The following is a 22,821-nucleotide window of genomic DNA, read 5'->3' as shown; positions in this document are numbered from 1 at the left end:
GCAGTAAAAATGAATTCCACTGGCTTGGCTGTATGGTCACGAAACAATCTTGGCATGCGGTTTCATGTGAGTCCACATACGGTATTTTTGAAATTGTCTGTTTCGCTGCACAGTTTGGCCTTTCATCCACACGTAACCACAGTTGTGGGGTCCTGAAACAGTCATGTGTGGACAGGAAAACCGAGGAAAAACGCAATTTCTTGTCGACATTGTTTGATGTCACACTGTGCAACGGTGAATAGTGTCCCAGTTGTATCCATGGAGACTTGTGGAGCACTCTAGACATGACCAGCTGACGGAGTTGCTTTCATGAAAGCCAAAATACTGGTGCCATTTAGCAACTTATCAGCACTTTGTGTGTGTCTCACTGTCAGTCCGCATGAAGGAACCTGCCCTGCCTCAATTTGCCATTGTTGTTTTACCGGTATGAAATTTTCCAGCCTTGTGATTGGCTAAAGTGGCCTTCCTGTTAGGAGTGCTATCACCATCTACTGCTTCGGCATGTGCATGACATTGTTTGAGGCAGATTTTGAGGTTTCATGTGAACGGGTATACTTTTATCACACGGGTGGTATGGACGGGAATTTTCTTTAAACCGCGGGCCATAAAAGTTCGGTTCTCAGGTAAGCCTTTAGTCAGTCTGTAGGCCAGCACACTTCCCCCACTTCTGTTTCCTTTCTCTCCGCCGCTGGTGCTGCCTCATTGTTATGGCGACTAGACCTGTGTCCCAGGAACTAATTATCTCCGGCGGTAGTGAAGTTGTGTAAACTTCAGGGACTGTATGATGTTCACGGATGTACAACAACTGTGTACGATCATAATGGATATGGGTCGCTGTCTTGCTTAATAAAGATAAAAAGTACATAAACAATAAAAAAGGAGAGAGAGCCGTGCTGCTGCTGCTGCTGCTGCTGCTGCTGCTACTACTGCGAGCGCCGCCTCGGTATTTTGGATTTCGGTAGCTCCATTCCGCGGGGACTTCTTCCACGGAGACAGGCAAAACACCATTCATCTGAACACAATGCTCACATTACGATGACAAAGGTCTGGATTAAAATGGGTAAAGCATATCTTGAAAGGTTACCAGTAATGCTTTTACAATGCAGGACTCAAGACCTGATTTTCCACTCGCTTAGTCTTATAATTTGAAGGCTTCTACAAATTCTTCTTCCTTGTGTACAGTGCAATATATTTCATACACACGGAAATCACAGGATCAAGTTCTTTAATTGATTATTGCAATGGTGAACGATTTATAAATGAAAGTGTACCACTGTGTATAAGGAGAATTAGAAGAGATTGAAGTTTACATATTCAATTTATTTTGAACAGATTAAGGCACCTATCAGCAGTTGGGAGTTTAAGAAAGCACCAGGCAGAATTATGAAGCAATTTCAAAATTTGGCTTATCTCTCGATTTTAAGGCAGATCCTCCTTCGGGTCTAAAGTTTATCAATTTTAACATCAAGCATCTGACATCAACTAATGAACAAATGAAAATGTGTTGTTTCACCTTCCGATGGGCAGAAGACAGGGAAGAGGTTGCGCAGCAGGGTGTGCTGTGGTTAAAGTTCCTTCTCTTTCTCGCTTTCGCACCTTCTCTTTCTCTCCCTTTCATAGCCGGTAGCTGCAGCTGCATCTTTAATCCTCCTCTTGCCAGAGTTCAGTGTAGCAGTGCCTGGGTAGCAGGGTATTTTCTCTCAAAGGAGTTGCTGCAGCGTTATGCAGTCCATGGTTCGAACTCACAGGCAAGAACAGCATGCTGATGTACAAAAGCAGGAGTAGAGAGATCTGTTCACTGCAGGTTTTGAGTGTTCTTCAGTTCTAATCTTAATTACATTAGAACCCAGACGTGGAACAGACTTCAGGAGAATGAAGATAAAATGTGAAAGTGCTGCAGGGGGTTAAGAAGTATATATGGAGATTTAAAAGACAAATCAGGTGCTCTTCCAGGATGGAACCAATTGAAAGGTTAACACAAAAACAAAATGACTGTCCAGCTTTACAGGCCTGATAAAAGTTGAAGGTGGACTGCTGGCAATCAGGAAAAATCGGAGACACTCCGATTGGGAGAATAGAAATAATTTATTAGGTCATGCTGCCTATGCGTTTCGACTCACAAAGTCTTCATTAGGGCATCAGTGCAATACAAAGCAGGTGTGTAATTTACAAACTCCTCAAGTGGTCATGTGGCAATGTCACAAGAAAAAAAAAACATAATGGAAAATAACACAAGAAATACAAAATAATGTACTGGGACTGCTTCACATGTATTTAAGCTAAGAGTGAAAAAACCTGCAAAATGATGATACACCGAAAATAAACAATGTTTAAATAATTAAAAAAAGAATAATGATGATAAGTCTGATAAAATGATACGGAATGTTGTATACAAATAAGATATATTAAATGTACTAAACACTGACGTGAGCCCTGCAAAAAAGGTCACCAACTGCACAGAGTCATGTTACTTTAGAAAATAGTAGCCCAGAATAAGAATAAAAATGCCTGTAGGAAAAGACTTCAGGAGACCATCGTAGTAATAGAACTGAAAAACTGCATATGAGTTAAGGCACAGTTCTAAAAACAATCAAGCATAGCATTCGAACAAAGTTAAGTAATTCCCTAATAAACTATAATATGTGAGTGGTCGCAGATTAAAAAACAGATTGTAAAAATCTGCACATTGCATTTCATGGTGACAAGAAAAGGTGGCCATGAGTGTGCGAATCCAAAAAGTCTCCTGTGATCACAGGAGCCACATCTGAATGTGCTCTCCTGAAGGCAAAGTAGATGTTGCGCTGGCGCTGTAGGAGACGGCCTGCCTCTCCAGTAGCTCTCCGGTTTTTAGGTCTTTTACCCTATTTTGACCTCTTTCTTTCTACTTTTTTACTCTTCTTGTTAAGAGATTGTGTGTTTTATATACCGTAATTTCCGGACTATAAAGCGCACCTGACTATAAGCCGAACCAGCTAAATTTAGGGTAAAATACAGATTGCTCCATATAAAAGCCGCACCCTACTATAAACCGCAGGCGTTTTGATGTGTAATTACCGTAGTATATAGGGGTTCCTGCTACCACGGAGGGGATTGTCGGGACAGAGATGACTGTTTGGGAACGCAAAGCGTCCCATTTATTAACAATAAATCTTTCAATCATTCAATCAAACTTTCACATCTTGACATGGCGAACAGCATTCGTGCAGAGTACAAATAATACAACGGTGCAAAGTAATACAAAGTGCTCGCCTGTAACACAGCAGTAAAAGTGCAGTCCCGCGGCCGTTTACGTTATCAAAATAACCAGCCTGCTACCGGTATATGAAAAGTCAGTTCTTCATGCTGCCTTCTCCAACGTCTCACCATTGAATCATTGATGTCAAGGGTACGTGCAGCAGCTCTATTTCCTTCTTTGACAGCCAGATCGATTGCCTTTAACTTAAAAGCAGCATCATATGCACTTCTCCGTTTGTTTTCCATGTTGAGGGTGTTTGCATGAACACTTCCTTCGCGCAAACTGTCGCTGACGCTCTCCTACTCTTTGTTTTGCTCTCGTTACCTGGCGCCAGATGTCTGCCTCGGTCTCGCGCATCCTCGGTAGTGCGCGCCCCTGGTTACCGTAAGCCGTAGAAAAGCCGCACCGTTGAATAAGCCGCAGGGACCAGAACGAGGGAAAAAAGTAGCGGCTTATAGTCCGGAAATTACGGTATATATCCTATGGATATTTTTAACTTTAAAATGCTACAAGTAGAGTTGTAGTTTTCTCAACTACTCCAAAGAGGAACTGCTGGCTCTGCGCACAAAGGGACGAGCGGGGATAGGACACCCATAGGACAAGATAAAGGCAGAGCAAGCGGAGAATCAGGGGGGGGTTCAAGCCATCAATTCCCTCATTAATCATGGGAAATGTGAACTCGCTGCCGAGCAAGATCGACGAGCTGTCCACGCTGAACAACCAGCGGATCAACCGCGAAAGCAGCTTGTTCATCTTTATGGAGATATGGCTAAACCACCTCGTACCTGATGCTAGCATGGACCTGCCGGGATTCACTGCCGTGAGAGCCGACAGAGACACAGAAGCGAGCGGAAAAAAGCAAAGGTGGGGGAATCTTCATGTATGTGAACAACTGCTGGTGTAACCCAGGACACATCTCCACAGAGAAAGTCTCATGTTGCCGGGACCTCAAGCTGCTAGCTGTTAGCCTGCCACCATATTATTCGCAGAGGGAGTTCGTTCAGTCACGTGATCACTGTGTGTTTACATACCTCCCAGAGTGGACACAGCCACTGCCTGTGACAGGATCCACTTGGTCACTGCAAGGCTGCAGACACAGCACCCTGAGGCATTTATGATCATCTCTGGGGACTTTAATCGTGCAACTTTGGATTCTACTTTGGCTGTTTTTCACCAGGTTGTAGACTGTCCCACCAGAAACAACAGGACAATTTATCTCCTGTATGTTAATGTAAGGGATGCATACAGAGGGACTCCCCTCCCCCCACTTGGGAAGTCTGATCACAACCTGGTTCACCTACAGCCACTGTATACCCCCCTGGTCCAAAAACAGCCCGTGAAAACTCGCACCATCAGGAGGTGGTCCCATGAGATGGAAAGTGCCCTGAGAGACTGGTGAGGACATAAAGGGTATGACACATTGTCTGACGGAGTACCTGAACTTCTGTGCAGACATGGTTTCCCCTGTCAAGACTGTCCGGTGTTACCCTAATAACAAGCCATCGGTAACACGGAAAGTTAAGGCTGTCCTCAACAAGAAGAAGGCTGCCGTTAGGAGCAGGGACAGGGAGGCCATGAAGGCAGCACAGCTGGAGGTGAAACACTGTGTGAGGGAAGCTACGGACAGCTACAGGAGATGGGTGGTGCAGAAGCTGAGGGAGAATAACATGAGAGAGGTCTGGGAACGTGTGAGGACCATCACAGTTCATAACACAAAGACCAGACCTACAGGAGGGACAATGGAGAGGGCGAGAGCTGAATGACTTCTTCAACAGGTTTAACCAGCCCTTGTCCCCCTCACCCCCACCCCTCCCTCACTGCAGCCATCTCTCCTTCTTCCCTCTACACACCTCCCCCCTGAAACCACAACAACACCCCCCTCCTCCTCCACCTCAACACAATTCCCACCTCACTTCACCACAGACCAGGTCAGAGGACAGCTGAGGAAGCTCCAGCCCAGGAAAGCAGCAGGCCCGGATAAAGTGTGTCCAAGACTACTGAAGACCTGCGCTGATGAACTGGGGGAACTGGGGGGACCACTACAACGGATATTCAACCTTAGCCTGCAGCTAGGGAGAGTTCCTACCCTCTGGCAGACCTCCTGCATCTTTCCGGTTCCCAAGAAGAACAGGCCCAGCGAGCTAAATTACTTCCGACGGTGGCACTCACTTCTCACCTGATTAAGACGTTGGAGCGGCTCTTCCTCAGCCTCCTCAAACCCCAGGTACGCCCAGGACCGTCTGATATTTGCATACCAGCCAGATGTTGGTGTGGTGGATGCCATCCTCTACATGCTGCACCACTTCCATCTGGATAAGGAAAGTGGCACATCGAGGATTCTCTTCTTGGACTTCTCCAGGGCCTTTAATACCATCCAGCCGCCTATACCTCAGGACAAACTTAACAGGATGGGAATGGATTCCTATCTGGTGGACTGGGTCAGAGACCACCTCACTGACAGGCCACAGTATGTCAGGCTGAAGGACACCACATCTGAAATTGTGGTCAGCAGTGTGCCCTTAGGGGCTCCAGTGCTGGCCCCTCTTCTCTTCACCCTGTACACCTCGGACTTCTGCTACAACTTGGAGCTGTGTCACATACAGAAGTACGCTGATGACACAGCCATCGTGGGATGTATCAGGGGTGACAGAGAGGAGGAGTATCGGAGTTCAAGACAAAGGAGCTGGTCATTGATTTTGGGAGGTCCAGACCAAGACCGTGACCAGTCCTGCTAGAGGGAGCTGAGGTGGAGGCTGTTGCCTCTTACAAATACCTCCGGCTATGGATGGACAATAAACTGGACTGGACAACACACACCGACTACCTGTACAGGAAGACACAAAGCAGGTTGTACATCCTGAGGAGACTGCGGTCCTTCAACATCTACGGCAAACTGCTTTGGATGTTTTACCAGTCTGTGGTCACCAGTGTCCTCTTCTACACTTTGGTGTGCTGGTGGGGGGACAGCATATCCAAGAAGGACACCTCCAGACTGGATAAACTGACCAGGCAGGCCAGCTCTGTGGTCTGCATGAAACTGGACTCGCTGGTGATGGTGGCAGAAAGGAGGACACTGGACAAACTGCTGGACATTATGGACAATGCCAGCGACCCCCTTCACATTGTCATTAACAACCAGAGGAGCCTGTTCAGTGGAAGGCTGCTCCTGCCCAAGTGTAGGACCAAGAGGCTCAAGAACTCCTTTGTCCCTCAGGCCATCATCCTCTACAACTACTCACTCGGGGGGAGGAGGAAATATAGAGGACAGAAGGTAAGGAGTCGGAGCCACTCACTGTGCAATTAATAATCTACCCTTACATACCTGAACACTTATCTTCTTTTTTTTGTGCAATAACTCATCGATACAATATGCAATAATGAATCTTACTGCTCATTTCTGTCAAATACAGTAGTACAAATTTTTCTTATACATTTCCTCTACATTTAACTTATCGGATTTCATTTTCTGTGAATTTTATTTAATCTGTATTCTTACATCTACCTCATATATATTTGACTAAGTGTTTATTGCTTACTGTTTATTGTTTTTTATACTTTCTGTATTTATTTAGCAATGAGTTTATTGGTTTTCCTATAGTGTACTTTTTTATACCTTCCTTGTGTTTTTGTAAGCTGCTGGAAACTCAATTTCCATGCGGGAGTCATCCCAAAGGGATCAATAATAAGAAGTCTAAGTCTAAAGGCTGAAGGCTGTGCATAGGGTTTCCCAGTTTTTTGTAATAATGTGTCTGATATCATAGGACATGTTGCTGTACTTTCTGGTTGAATAGATTCTGGAGCATTGTTGTTTGATTTAAAAGAAGCTTCCTGTCTAAGGATTGAGTTTTGTTCAGTGCTTGGTTGAGAACTGTTATGTTGGTGAATGTAGGCTGTCTCCTACTGGTAGTAACGTACTAACACATTTCAGTAAAGTTTCAGTCATCTACATTACTCCTGTGTCTCATAGCTATATTTAATTATAAGGTCTGCAACATGACATGGTGTCAGAGGTGTGTTAGACCAAGACTAGACTGTTTCAAAGATTTTAAGAGAAGAAACTTCAACTTTTTGTAGTCCCACAACAACCGTAGCTGGCTTTCTAAGTCACACTAGCGCCTAGCATGGAGAGATACCAGATCCTCCAACCGTCAAAGTTAGACGTCTCAAAACCAGAGAAATGGCCCAAGTGGAAGAAAAGGTTTGAAAGATACAGATAACATCGGGGCTAGATATAAAGCCAGGTGAAACCCAGGTAAACACCTTGTTATACAATATGGGAGAAGATGACGAGGATGTAGTTACTTTACTTCAACTTGCCGACGAGGACCTAAACAACAATACCACTGTTTTGGGGCGGCTAAAAGGCTACTTGAGGAGGAATGTGATTTTTGGACGTGAACATTTTTTTACCTGGGACACCGGAAAGAGAAAGAGACTGTTGAAAGTTTTATCACTGCACTTTATTGCTTAGCTAAGCACTGTGGATATGGTGCCTAACATGATGAGATGATACGTGATAGACCCGTTGTGGGACTGTGTAATAAAGAGCTATCTGAGCAGCTTCAAATGGATGCAGAGCTCACTCTAGAGAGAGCAGTTGCTTATGCGCGTCAGAGTGAAAGTGTGATAAGGCAACAAGAGATGATGAAAGGTAACTTCAAACCGGACACAAATGCAAACGTAGACGTACACATAAAAGCTATGCTAAAAACAAAGGACAAATGCATGCATCGAGGCAGGTGTGGCAGCAACAGGACAAGGGAGGTGTATGCAAGATGTTCGAGAGAGCGCCAGTTCACAGTATGCAGCAATTCCCTGCCTGCAATTCAACCTGCAACAGTTGCCATGGGCAAAGCCATTGGTCCAGAGCATGTTTGAGGAGAGCAGTAGGAGAAATTGAAGCAGCAAGGGAAAGTAATGTTTGGGGATAGTTAATACGCAAGACTCAGGCAATGGGTAGGTGACAGGGCTAAGAAGAAGATACAGTAGACACAGGGGCAGACGTTATTGTTCTCCCTGAGTGAGAGTACAGGTCTTGCAAAGACTTCCAACCATTGAAGAGGTCTGACAAAGTCTTTTATGGAGCCGGATTGAACTGACATGGGGGACAACCCCAGCAACAGGTGTTTGACAGCATCAAAGCAGAGCTTTGCAGCCCACATGTCATGGCGCTGTACACGGGCATATACAGTCTTGTCTGCCGACTCATACGCCAAGGAGGCCCTAGCGGTCAAACGCTTCTCATACTCTGGTCAGCATAGACTTCAACATTGAAACTGACCACAAACCCATCCTGTCGAGAGCTCCCCAGAAAGGGGGAGCCTGATTTTAACCTGAAAACGCAGCTGAACTTGTATGTAAACATGATTCTGTCCAGTTTGCCAGCCAGAGACACAAGACTACAAGAAATAAAAGAAAACCAAGACAGAGACGAGGTAATCCGGAAAGTGAAAAAGTACTGCCACGAAGGATGGCCTGACAGATTTAGAATAGATTGGAGAATTTGTCACTACCCACCTTTTGCTGGAAAAAAAGGCTGGTTACTAAGAAATAAAAGAGCTTCTACCTTTAGAGACATGATGGAGAAACTCCATGCGGCGCATATCGGCATATTGAAGTGTCAGGACCGAGCCAGGCAGTCAGTCTGGTGTTCAGGTTGATGCACCCATCTTGTAGAGTTTGATGTTGGGGTTGGTGGAAGTAAGGTACTGATGGAAATCTTTGAGCTGTTGAATAGTCCCTGAGAGGATGAAAAAAATGTCATCAACGTATCTTTGGTAAAATGACATAAAAAAATATCATAAAATCTGTGTGAATGGTGAAAAGCTATTGGTTAACTGCAATTTTGTTTTAAAGATAGATAAGATATTTCATATTTAATTTAGTAAATTGTGTGTTCAGTTCTATCTATCACAGAGTGAGTTAGAACACTGGTGATTGATCATATGACCCACTAATGAAAGCACTTGTTGCCTCTTGCCTCTTGCCCAGAAATACCATCGGAGTGTTTGTGTGGACATTCCCTCTCTAAATTCAAATGCATTGCAAGGTTAATGACACTTTTTATGTCAGTCAGCAGCAGTTGGTCTGCCCATGTGAAGCTTGTCACTGCGGATTATGCTGCGTTCACTTGTACTCAGTAAACAGGAACTTCCAACTTCTGTAACTCAGGATGAGTCTTATTTGGCTTTTTTTCATATTCCATACAAACCTTAAAATGTTAGTTTATTGACATTTTGGCACTAAAGGAAAGCTCAGGTGGTGGCCAAAATGATGAAAAATTATTGTCATCGACATTCAGAACAGATTTCATAGTGGTCCAACCAGTGGTTGTTGGGATATCTTGCTCTGTACCAAAGTGTTAGTAAAAGGCCGGTCTGACAGTAGCATTGTCCTTTCTATTTGCAGGTCATGAGCATCCTGAGTAACCCCAGCAGCGTTTCCTCACAGCCACAGCATGACTTCTCCATCTCACCGCTTCACAGTGCCTTGGACTCCTCTCCATCCAACACCATCTCAGCCAGCTGCAGCCAGCGTTCTGCTGAGGCCTCCATTAAGACGGTGGACAGCCTTCCACCGTCCCAATCCTATTGCCCCCCCACATACAGCACCACTGGCTACAGCATGGATCCAGCTGTGACTGCTGCCGGCTACCAGTACAGTCAGTATGGCCAGAGTGAGTCTTGCTAGATTCCACTAAACAAATAGCAGCAACATTTTGATATGTATGTTTTACAACTGTCTATTACTGATGATTAAACTGATATAGCACACTTACATGTATATCACATAATAAGCGACAAGTGGGTTATGGTTTAACTGAATTTCTTTAAAAATAAATATTTTCTTCAGTGGCATACTCAGGCTGTCTGTGGGGGCAGAGGCAAAAATAAATTAAAAGTTATTAAAGCTGTGATGAATGGGCTCTTGGATTCGGCGCGCGTCGGGGGAGCTGGCTGAACTTTGGCAGGTGTGGCTGCGCGTTTCCAAGAGAGAGAGAGAGAGAGAGTGCGTACTAAACATTCTTTGTGTTGTTCTGTATCAAGTGTAGACACGCATTTAAAATTTGATGTAAATTGACTGAAGTTTGTCATATCAGGATGACTTCCTTTTACCAATTTGTTGGTGCAATGAGAGATGTAAGTATGTTCAGGCCTTGACTGTCAAAATATGGGGCATATTGTACAAGTACGACTGAAGTTACAATGAGTTACTGATTCACTGTGAAACATCAGTATTCACCATGCAGCCATGGCAATGCAGTTGAACGTACATGCACAATCATCAATATGTAGCATCAGCAGAGTCTTGAGGCTCTTCTAACCTAATCTGAAGAAGTTCTGGTTCTAGGAGGAGGACATGACAGTATTAAACATTACATTTCCACATGACAGTCCCTTTATCATGTTTTCTCCATTTAAGGACACCCTTAAGTGGACTTCATCACATTTTCTCTACTGGAAAGTCACCTTAGACGGCAATTACTTCAACATGTTTACTCTACTGGAAGGTCACCTTAGAGGGCACTTCATCACATTTTCCAGTACCACCAAGATCAAAAAGTGACTGATGGTACGCCATGAGTGCTACAACAGCAAGGTAGATATTGAACAGTAAACCACTTGGCTCTGCTTCTGTGTATAGCATAGAGGAGATCTGTTTTGACATTCACCAAGAGTGTGGCACCAAGTTGTCCTGCTTGTGATACACAATGGCCCTCATTTATCAATCTTGCGTGAAAACGGGCGCAGATCTGAGCGCAGAATTGGTAGTAGGACAGGACACACGTGTGATTTATGAAACATTCGTATCTGACCAATCTCAGCTTACGAATGAGCAGGCCTTGATAAATGCGGCGGCTGAATTCGATCTTCATTAACATGTTACGCCCTTAAATATTCCTGGTTCGGAGGCCTCGCCCACTGAGGTCAAACATGGAGAAACACTGGTTAGAAAAGAAACTTTTCCGACACAGAGATCGGCATCCTGACATCCGAGATGGAGCAAAATAAAAAAAAATAAAAATTGGCAGTCTTAAGAGTGGAATAAAAGGGGCCCATAAAAACGCTGTATGGAAAAGAATAACGGAGGCAGTCAACCCGAAACAGCGCTCCACTGTGACCCGTGTGCGTGTGTGCGCACTGTTGAACCTGCGCTCCTGCTCTGTAGCGGGGTTTGCCAGCAGGGTTATTAGGTATTCCGTTAGAGGATAACCTTTGTCACCTAGAAGAACCATACCAAAATGTTAATCATCTGATAACTTGTTTGATTTAATGCAATTTATCGAGGGTAGCCACTTACCGAGGAGATGACTTTGGCTCTGCAGCATGCCTTCCTGCAGCCGCGCTCCAGCACATTCATTCATTCATCTTCAAACGCTTGTCCCTGTCGGGGTCGCGGGGGGCTGCAGCCGAGCTGTTTAGAAATATAAAATAATCATGTGTCCCCCTGGCCACCTGGCCACCGTGTTTAAAAGCGATAGCTTGGCATCACAAATCACCTGTACGTTTATCGAGTGGTAGTTTTTGCGATTGATGAATGCGTAATCATTCATGGATGGTGCCTTCAGACGCACATGAGTACAATCAATTGCTCCAACCACAATTTTTATTTTTTTTATTCTTTTTAAGAATCCGTTTTGATCTGTTCTTGATATGTGATTGCTTATGCTTAATGACAGCTGTCGTTTGTTAATTATTTTCAGTCAGATTTTGCTGTGCTGCACCGCAAATCCACAGGCTCAAATTTGCGTATACAATCTCAGACCAGACGTGAGATTTGATCATAGCTCCTGCTCATGTCCAAATTGATGAATGCCGAAGTTTGTGCGGAAATGGTCGTACGCACGTTTTTCTGTACGTTCGTTTGATAAATGAGGGCCAATGAGTGTACTGCAGGCTCATAACAAGACAAAATATGGGGGTTAACAACTGATAGCCTGACCTTATACAGTAGTTAACAGCCTTGATGTCAATAATGGAAATGTTGACATTTTAAGTTGTTTCTCGATTGAGCTCAGCCTGAGATAGACGACCCATCAGCTGTTTACGGTACATGCATGATCTTTTAGAAAAAACTTGACAAGTACCTTCAAAAGGACTATGACATTTTATTTATGTTTTCTGTGCTATTTCTGAAAATAGGTTTAATTAACAGGGTGCGCAATACGTTGAAATGTCTGAAGCAATTAGAAAGTCATTAGTCATTTTTACCAGTGCTGTCTCAGTGCTATGATATGCTCTAAATTCTGACTGGAAGTCCTCAAATAAGTCATTATTATGTAAAAAGTCACACAGCTGAGGAGCTGAGGATTTCTTGAGGAGAAAAGGAAGGTTAGATATGGGTCTTAAGTTTGCTAGAACCTCTGGATCAAGACTGGGCTTTTTAAGAAGTGGTTTAATTACAGCTACTTTGAAAGACTGTGGTTCATAACCTGCTGATAGACATATTAATCATATCTAATACAGGAGTGCTAAATAAAGGTAGCACTTCTTTAAGTAACCTAGTTGGAATAGAGTCTAGGAGACAAGTAGAAGACTGTGATGCCGAAATAGTAGAGGTTAATTTGTGAAGGTCAACTGTAGAAAAGCAGTCCAAGAATATATCGGCTCGTACAGTTGTTTCTAAGGTTCCTGGGTTTGAAGAAAAATTGGTGCCAAGCGAGTTGATTTTGTCTCTAATAGTTATAATTTTGTCATTAAAGAAAGTCATGAAGTCGTTACTACTGAGGGTTATAGGAATACATGGCTCAATAGAGCTGTGGCTCTCTGACAGCCTGGCTACAGTGCTGAAAAGAAATCTAGGATTGTTCTTATTCTCCTCCCAACACTGCTGTCCATGTCATGTTCTTCGACTTCTCCAGCGCCTTTAACACCATCTAGCCCAAGCTGCTGAAGGCCAAACTGGAGAACATGCAGGTGGATTCTCCTCTCGTCACATGGATTAATGACTATCTGACGGGCAGGCCGCAGTATGTGAGATTATGTAACTGTGTGTCTGACCGTCTGATCAGCAAAATCGGCGCCCCCCAGGGAACTGTGCTGTCGCCCTTCCTCTTCACCATCTACACTGCAGATTTTAAGTACCGCACTAAGTCATGTCATCTGCAGAAATTCTCTGATGACAAGGCCATTATGGGGCGTGTAGAGGGTGGGAGAGAGGATGAGTACAGGGACCTGGTCGGCAATTTTGTCAAATGGTGTGAGGAGAACCACCTGCAGCTGAACGTGGCGAAGACGAAAGAGATGGTGGTGGACTTTAGGAGGAACAAGCCCCCGCCATCTCCAGTCTGCATTTGTGGGACGGACATCATTATCGTGGACTCCTACAAGTACCTGGGTGTTGTTCTGGACAATAAACTGGAGTGGACCGCAAACCCGCAGGCAGTCTACAAGAAGGGCCTGAGCCGGCTTTACTTCCTTAGGAGGCTCAGGTCCTTCAATGTCTGCAACCGGATGCTTCAGATGTTCTATCAGTCTGTTGTCGCGAGCACCATCTTCTTCACTGTGGTGTCCTGGGGTGCGGGCATCAAAGCAAAAGACGCAAACACACTGAACAAACTTATAAAGAAGGCAGGGTCTGTTGTTGGCTCTAAGCTTGTCACCCTGGAGGAGGTGGTGGAGCACAGGATGCTGGCAAAACTGCTGGTGATCATGGACAATGTCTCTCATCCCCTCCACGAAAACCCTGGACAAGCTTAAGAGCAGCTTCAGCAGCATACTCCTTTAACCTCGCTGCCTTAAAGAACGGCACAGGAAATCATTCCTACCTGCTCCCATCAGACTCAACAACGCTTCACAGCAACGCTCAGCAATGCTCAGGGAATAAACTCACATTATTCGAAGTGACTTATCACTGTAATACACCTTTCTCTCTCTTGCACCTTAAAATCCACATAATATATTGTAATATAGTGTTTATCTGCGATACTGTACTCTAATTGTAGTTCATATTTTGTATTTTATATTGTATTTTATTTTTTGTACTTCTGATTGTTTTGTACCGCTGCTATGATGACCTAATTTCCCTCTTGGGGATAAATAAAGTTATCTATTTATCTATCTATCTATCTTTTATAGATGAGTAATAGGCTGCTCTGGCATTATGTAGGGCCGTCCTACATGTTTTTAGACTTTCTTGGCAAACTAAGCGAGATTCCTCCAATTTAGTGGAACGTCATTTACTTTCCAATTTTTGCGATACTTGTTTTAATTAACGGGTTTGTGGGTTGTACCATGGAGCTAAATTCCAATGATTCATTATCTTTTTTTTAAAGGAGCAACAGAATCAAGTGTTGTTCGTAGTGAACCTGCAACACTGTCAACAAGGTGATCAATTACAGAGAAACTGACAATAGAACAGGAATCTTGAATATTGGGATAAGGCATTAAATTAAATGCAGATGGAATCGCTTCCATAAATTTAGTTACAGCATTATCAGATAAGCATCTAGCTTAGAAACTTTGCCCAGAGGTAAGAAGTCCTGTAATACAAAATCAAAAATTATTAAATAATGTTCTGATAAAATAGAATTCTGTGGAAAGACTATTAAGTCATTGATTTCCACACCACAAGCCAAAACAAGGTTGAGGGTCTGATTAAAACAGTGAGTAGGTTTATGTACACTCTGACTAAAACCAATCAAATCTAATAGAGAGATAAACGCAGTACTAAGGCTATTATTATCTAAGTCCATGTGAATATTAAAATCTCCTACAATGATTACTTTATCAAATTTAAGGACTAAATTTGAGAAAATTCAGAGAATTCAGATAGAAATTCAGAGTACAGATCAGGAGCACGGTACACTATAACAAATACAGTAGAAAGCGCGCAGAGTTTTCCCAGTTGAATGTGAAAGACTAAGAACAAGACTTTCAAATGGATTATAATTTAGTTTAGGTTTAGGGTTGATTAATAGGCCTGAGTCATAAATAGCTGTGTCAGTGAGGCTAAGGAGGAGGAGTACAGGGGCGTTGTGGACTCCTTTGTCTACTGGTGTGCAGCTAATCACCTGATTCTAAACGCCACCAAGACTAAGGAGCTAGTGGTGGATTCCCCATCTCCATCAATGGCGTGCCTGTGGATGTTGTCCAGGATTACAAATACCTTGGAGTATACCTGGATAACAAACTGGACTGGTCCAAGAACACTGAGGCTGTTTACAAGAAGGGTCAGAGTCGTCTCTATTTCCTGAGGAGGCTCCGGTCATTCAATGTATGTAATACCATGCTGAGGATGTTCTATCAGTCGGTTGTAGCCAGTGCCATCTTCCTTGCTGTTGTGTGCTGGGGCAGCAGGCTGAGGGCAGCAGACGCCAAGAGAATCAGTAAGATCATCAGGAAGGCTGGCTCCGTCCTGGGGGTCAAGCTGGACTCTTTGGTGGCGGTGTCAGAGAGGAGGATGCTGTCTAAACTGCACAGCATCCTGGACAACAACTCTCACCCTCTCCACCAGCTGTTGACCTCTAGCAGAAGCACCTTCAGCCACAGACTCATTCTCCCCCGGTGTAACACTGAACGCCGGAGAAAGTCTTTTCTTCCAGTGGCCATCAAACTCTATAATTCATCTCCCCCCGGTCAGGTAAGGAACAGTGGAGACACTGTATCCTGAGAAAATGTCACTTTGTCACTTTATATCATCACTGCATCACTTTATTCAGTTGTACTGTAACTTATTTCAGTAACAAATGCTGTATCTACACTTTACTGTACTTTACTGTAACTTACTTCAGTAAGAAAGGCTGCTACACTTCACTGTCACTTTATATCACTACTACATCACTTTATATCACTATTACATCACTCATTTAGTGGTACTGTAACTTACTGCTGCTACACCTTACTGGGCTTTACTGTAACTTAACTTAACTTACTTCAGTAAGAAAGGCTGCTAAACTTCACTGTACTTTACTGTAACTTAGTTCTGTAGGAAATGCTGCTACATTTTTAACACTGTTTCACTTTTCGCTCCTTATCACTTATTTAGTTTGTACTTATTTTATTTAAATATGCTGCTAAACTGCACAGTGCGTATTGTTGTATATTACGCTTAACCACAATGTCTGTTGCACTCTGTCACACTTAGTTATTGTTTGATTTATTTTACGTTAGCTTTATTTTGATTGATTATGTTAGCTTATTTTCACTCTGGATCCTTTCCCACCTTTGTATTGAAACTGTTGCACAATAATTTCCCTCGGGATAAATAAAGCTTCTTGAATCTTGAATCTTGAATAGCTGCAATGCCTCCTCCTTGACCACTGCCTCTGGGAATATGGGTATTAATATGACTGGGAGGAGTGGATTAATTTAGGCTAACATATACTTCATGACACAGCCAGGATTCAGTCAGACAGAGTAAATCAATATGGTTATCTGATATCAGATCATTGACAAACAGCTTTAGATGGCAGCGATCTGATGTTTAAAAGTCCACATTTTATTTTACATGTTATTGCACTATTGCAGATTTTGTGTTCAATTTTATCAAGCTTTTTTGTTTTCGTTCCTCTTCTGTTTTTTTTAATTTAATTAATTTAAATGACCGTGGGGCAAACAGCGTTTGTATAGATTACTGAGTTGGAAAATTCTCCACAGGGTGCACAGAGAGGTGATTTAGACTGTGACTCTGCTTCCTGAGCCCAACACTCGGTTGTTGTCATGGTTTTAGACTGCTAAAAACTTCGTCCAGGTTCTTAGATATGAGAGCGGCCCCCTCCAAAGTATGATGAATACCATCTCTCCTAATAAGACCAGGTTTTTCCCAGAAAGATTGCCAATTATCTACAAAGCACAGTAAATAACATTATTTACTGGGCACCATCCAGAGAGACAGCGGTGGAATGATGACATGCAGGTATACATGTCATCGCAAGTAAAGGTGGGCAGGGGACCAGAGAAAATTAGGGAGTCCGACATAGTTTTTGCATAAGCACACACCGACTCCACATTAATTTTAGTGATCTCCGATTGGCGTAATGGGGTGTCACTACCGCCAACGTCAATAATAATTTTTCCATATTTACGTTTATCCTTAGCCAGTTGTTTCTAATAGGACTCTATGTTGCCCGCTCCAACTCCTGGGACGCATTTGACTATGGTCCCACATTTCTCATAATAGAGCTGCCAATAACCAGTGTTGTGTCACTGAGTGGAGAAAACTTGGTTGGGCTTTGATTTAGAACTATGCCTTCCTCTGCCAACAGACTCCCAGGAAGACCCAAGCTGCTCAGGGATTGCAAAGGAAGGGCTAACAGAAGCTAACGCTACACTATGGGGCTTCGCACCGGCTAAAGTTATAGGTGGCCGGCTAGCTAGCATAAGACTGAGCTTCCATGGTGCGGAGTCGTGCTTCTAACTCACTGAGCCTCACCTCCAGTGCTACAAATACACTACTCTTATTACATTTACCATTATCACTAAAGGAGGCAGAGGAGAAGCTAAAAATACGACACTCAGAGAGAGCAGGAGATAGAGCGGGGGAAGCCATCACCAGCCGTGAAGCTAACTGCTAAGCTAAAGTGGCTAACAGATAGCGTGTAATGTCTTGGGTGTAGAAAGTGACTGAAAGAAGGAGAGCTGGGAGTGCTTGAGTAGAACTAGTGGACGTTTAAATGTTAAGCGTTAGTTAGCCACTGTTGTGAATATTATAGCAAAAACAGTTGAATTTAACGAGAGCAGCAAACGGTGACACAAGCGACCAACACTCGTCAGCATGCACCCATCAGCATGCAAATCCATACACACACATGTTCCTATTACACTTCTGCCCTTACTACAAGCCTGATTCAGAAGTTGGAAGTTCCCGATTTCTGATTACAAGTGAACGCAGCACAACTGGTAGTGGCGAGTTTTGGCTTGATCTGTTATTTTGACTTGGAAAAGCAGCAAAGTAAAGCAGGGTAGTTCCTGAGCATCACATCAGTTAGCTGTGAAGTTTTTAGAAAGCTCTTGTTAGATGATCGATCGTATTCTTCTTCTCTCTCACTGGTTGTCTGCTCAACTGTAACATCGCACTGATGCGGTCCAAGTTGTCCAGAGAGTAGGGCCAGAGACAATTGTGTACAACCCGGGATTACTTTCAATGACAATATTTTCTTTATATCTATACCTGACCATGGCAACTGTGGTTAGGGAAAAGGCAAATGTGGACTGCAGGTCTGACTGGATAGGTGCTGTGTCCCAAATCATGCACTGCAGTGATTGCACTGACATTCATGCAATGTGTGCCCTGTGCTGACACGATCAGTCCACTCAATTCCCCCAGTAAGTGCTGTCTCACACACTGAAAATGACGATCCTTTTTTCCTCTTCTGTTTATTTTTCCAAAATCTTTTCCATCAACTCTTCTGGCTCAGCACACCACCAAAAATCTCTCTTTTTACATTTATCAAGTGGATTTAGTTGTTGTCACTCCATTGCGCTGTTGTTCCGCCATAGACAAAATGGCGGCGATTGAGGGCGTTGAGTGTTCATATATCCACACTCAGTGCTTTAGCCGTTTTTGAGTGTGCGACTGGATAAATGCAGAACACTGCATTTTACCAACTTCCGGCGTGAACACAATTCCACCCTTGATTTGGGACACAGCGATGAAGTCAGATATGCCATACACTCATCCACAACCTCCCTACTTTCTGTTTAACTATATAAAGAGCATAACCCTGCATTACCACTGAATGTTGGCATTGGATGTAAATCATGAGCTGTGGAATCTTCCAATATGAACATTATTCCTTGGATACTGCCACATGTCCTCCTGATCCGTTATAACATTGTAATAACCAAAGTAAAATTGCTGAGATTTTCCTTCAAAATGGGTCTTGTAACCAATATGATTGCTCACGGCACAACTTACATTTATTTTGGAAAATATCTCGGAAGCTATAGCTGGTCCTCTCTGATGTCACATTTGTGGTTTGGCTGTGGCCCTCCACCCCCTTCACTCCCTCCTGCAGACAGATTTAACAGTTTACTTCAGACATTTGTCTCTTATCTTGTTCTAATTAAGGAAGCTCCTGACAGATTAAAGTACATACTGGCAAAATAAACGAGATGTGTGTTCACACCTATGTTTGTGCATGTGATTTGTATTAGTGTGTGTTATCAGATAGGCTCAACCTTGGAGGCAGAGGACTCTCAGTGTGACTGCTCACAGGGATTTAAGGTATAAAGCTGGTTGACAGGAAAAATAGCTTCTTTCAGAGAGCCTTATGAAATCCTTGTGAAACACACACACACACACACACACACACACACACACACACACACACACACACACACACACACACACACACACACACACTCTACTCCCCCACTTGCTATCTTCCTGACTGGCATCTTAGCAGAAAGACCTGCCCACCCATAGGTGCTCTTCTTTTGAGTGACAGCTTCCTTTCTGTGCATGTTAGCATCCTAACAGACATGCCTTACTTATCTCCCCCTGATATCCACAACACACACACATGCACACCCAAACATGTCACATCTAATCTACTGTCAGCCCTCCTCTCTCCTGTCCTATAAAAGAAAAGTTATCACCAGCTGAACCAGGGAGGGGTAACATCATCCACTCAGACAGAAAAATTTGCTGAGCATTAATGCCGGCTTTCCAAAAACCACAGTTATTCTAGTGACTACCTGCCTCTGTGTCTTGTCTCTTTCTGTGGAGCCAAACTGTTGGCTACTTTGGTCTGTCTGTCAAACACAGTGTTCTTCTTGTCAACAAATCGAATGTGCTGCACCAAACCAACAATGGATGTACTTTTGTACTATTTTGTACTATTGTAGAGATGCTGAGGTTCCTCACAAGAACCTTGACATGGATCACTGAACAACTGGTCCAGTCCACAGGGACCACACCACGGACCACAAAGACCACTCCATGGACCACTCACTAAATGGTCTGGACCTCTAGCTTCAGCACCCCTATTGGTATGAACTAGTGGTCTGTGCTAGCGACCATGGTCAGTGAACAGACCACTGATTTGGTGACAACTCTCTATCGTATCAAAGTCTGATTATTTCTCTGTGCCATAGAGTTCCATTGTTGCCCAAAAAACTATGAAAAATCCATCAATTAACTGCATTGTTGCCATGGATGACATACTATTTTGACTTTACCTGGCTCCTATCTCTAGAGAAGGCAAAATGAAGCTTCATGAACCATTTACCACTACATGGCGCTCTATGTGCAACTTGCAGGTTGATTTTTTAAAAGTTTTTAAAGATTTTTTTACGAAATTTACACTTTACAGTCCTTTCTTAAAGCTGAAGCTTTGAAAAGTTAATGCAGGATTGTATATGTTTTACAACACATACGGGCTGATATCTGACATGACAGTGGCCATTTTTTCAGTAATGCTTCTAGAAACTATTTTTTCAACATCACATAGGCGCCTTTCCATTAGTATAAAATGTGGCCGCTCAGAAATTTTCAGACCACGCCATCTCAAATCTCTCTCTCTCTCTCCAATTAAAAAAAAAGGCTCTGGAGGTGATGTATCACTCTGAATGGGTTTTGATAGCCAGTGATCAGCTGATCAGTGATACAGCGGCGCGTTCTTCCTCAAAAGAAATACAGAGTTTGATTTAAGGTGGCCTGTATGATTCACAATGTCAACTTATGTACAAGTAACATGAAAGCAAGCACCTTAAAAATTCTGGGTGTTGTAAAAGTGTTTGTTGATAGACAGGCTGTCACCCCGCTTGCAATACGGTGTGTGTATGTGTGTGTGTGTGTGTGTGTGAGAGAGAGAGCACGCAGCAAAGGGCAGCAGGTCAGAATCTAACCCGGCCGCTACAGCATTTATTTAACAGATGTGTGTGCACAGATCATTTTCTGTGCTACGTTCTACTACACCACTGGATAAAAGTGTCTACTCTACTTCGCCGTTTTGTTGTGGCGTCTGTACTTCCACACGTCACATCCCACTGAGAGCTACATCCAATCAGCAAACAGGTTTCTCTCAGGGGTTTGAGCGGCTGTTTTTTGGCCCTGTGGTCAAACGGCCGCTCGAGCGACTCACATAGGGGTATAGGGTATTTGACCATAGTGGAAATGTACCTTTCATTTCAAACTCATTATATTATGAAGGTTGGGTACTTGTCTTTTTTATGCACTGAGCAGTCATAGGCGATAGTAGGTTTGAACAGTTTTCCTCAACTTTTTTCTGTAGTTTGACATATTGTAAATTGTGCATTGGGATGTTTTCTGCAGCAGGAGTTGGGCCTCTTGTACAGCTACATGGCAGGGTGAATGCAAGTGTTTATGTGAATCTCCTTCAGCAACATCCACTGCAATTGTCTCCTAATCAGCTGCAATTTTTCATATAAGACAATGTCCCCTGTCACACTGTAAAACAGGTTCAGCAGTTCCTTAAAGTTAAGAATATTGAATGAAATGTCCAGCCCAGTCTCCAGATCTAAACCCCACAGAGAATATCTGGGAAATTCTCTGGAAAAAGTAATGTCTAAGAAACCCACTACAGTTAGTGAACCGTGTCAGAACTGACGCAGAGAAAAACCAGAGCAGTGTGAGAAATGAGTGATGTCCTGTGGGCGCAGATGTGCTGAAGTCATTCATTTTTGAACCCTAGAGAAGAAAACATTGTTGAAATCTTCTCTTCTGACGCAGTGGTTACTGTTCTCTAATTTTGATCTCAACTGTATAAATATATATACACAATATATAAGCATATATATGCTCATGTACACAGTTTGAATTGTCTTTGTGTCTCAAATGTGCAGTATAAATAAACTAGGCTTGCCTTGCTTCATTACTATGAACGCATACTGTATTTTGCATTTTATTTTGTCTCAATACCACATACACCTGCTGCCACAAATAGAGTCTGTCTCAGTCTATCTCCTACAATTGAGATTAGTCTGACTCTAAAATTTTAGATTTTCAGTGCTCTGCCAACCCCTGAATGTATGATTAGGGGATTGATTGTCTTTTGTCTCCAATCTTCTGCAGCTGCTGTGGATTACCTGGCGAAGAACGTCAGTCTGTCCAGTCAGCGCAGGATGAAGCTTGCTGACCACTCAGCTGTACTGGGACTGCTGCAGGTCGAGACTGGCCAGGCCTACTAATACTCACCTGACATGCATGCAACGGGACACCTGGTCACAACAACCTGCACCTCCTGCTACCATTCATACAAATTTCATAGACTGTGTGAGTGTGTGTGTGTGTGTGTGTGTGTGTGTGTGTGTGTGTGTGTGTAAGTGTGTGTGTGTGTGTGTGTGTGTGTGTGTGTGTGTGTGTGTGTGTGTGTCTGTCTGTCTGTCTGTCTGTCTGTGTGTGTGATAGACTGGCTACATTGGGTTTATATTAAGCTTTTTTTATACTTTATTTCATGTAACTGTTTCTCCAGGGTCGAAGGCTTTGAATGATACATCTGTCCAAGCTTTAAACATTCCCCATGGCACCAACCAACTCCACTAGGATTTCCACTATTTGGAATAGTTTGCACTATATTTTGTACACAGCATTGGTAATATAGTGATAGATAGATAGACTAGACTAGTGATATAAACAGTTACTATTTGAACCCTAGACCAATCAATTCAGACTAGGATTGA

The 22,821-nt window shown here is 43.3% G+C and overlaps 1 protein-coding gene across 4 annotated transcripts in view; it reads left to right on the top strand.

The window, feature by feature from the left end:
• LOC310952306 (paired box protein Pax-7-like) overlaps window positions 1–22,347 on the top strand; it is a 109,674-nt gene extending 87,327 nt beyond the window's left edge. For all 4 annotated transcript variants that reach the window (XM_083920882.1, XM_083920880.1, XM_083920881.1 and 1 more), the window contains exons 8-9: window positions 9,644–9,911; window positions 22,214–22,347. In XM_083920882.1, the coding sequence (XP_083777008.1) occupies window positions 9,644–9,911; window positions 22,214–22,329 (384 nt within the window). In that variant the 3' untranslated portion in view covers window positions 22,330–22,347. The remainder of the gene's footprint in view (window positions 1–9,643; window positions 9,912–22,213) is intronic.
• Window positions 22,348–22,821: the final 474 nt, after the last annotated feature.

Source organism: Echiichthys vipera (assembly GCF_963691815.1).
Source record: "Echiichthys vipera genome assembly, chromosome: 9".
In the NCBI taxonomy this organism is placed as follows: domain Eukaryota; kingdom Metazoa; phylum Chordata; class Actinopteri; order Perciformes; family Trachinidae; genus Echiichthys; species Echiichthys vipera.
The sequence above is the reverse complement of the archived record's forward strand: the minus strand, read 5'-3'. Positions and strand labels throughout refer to the sequence as shown.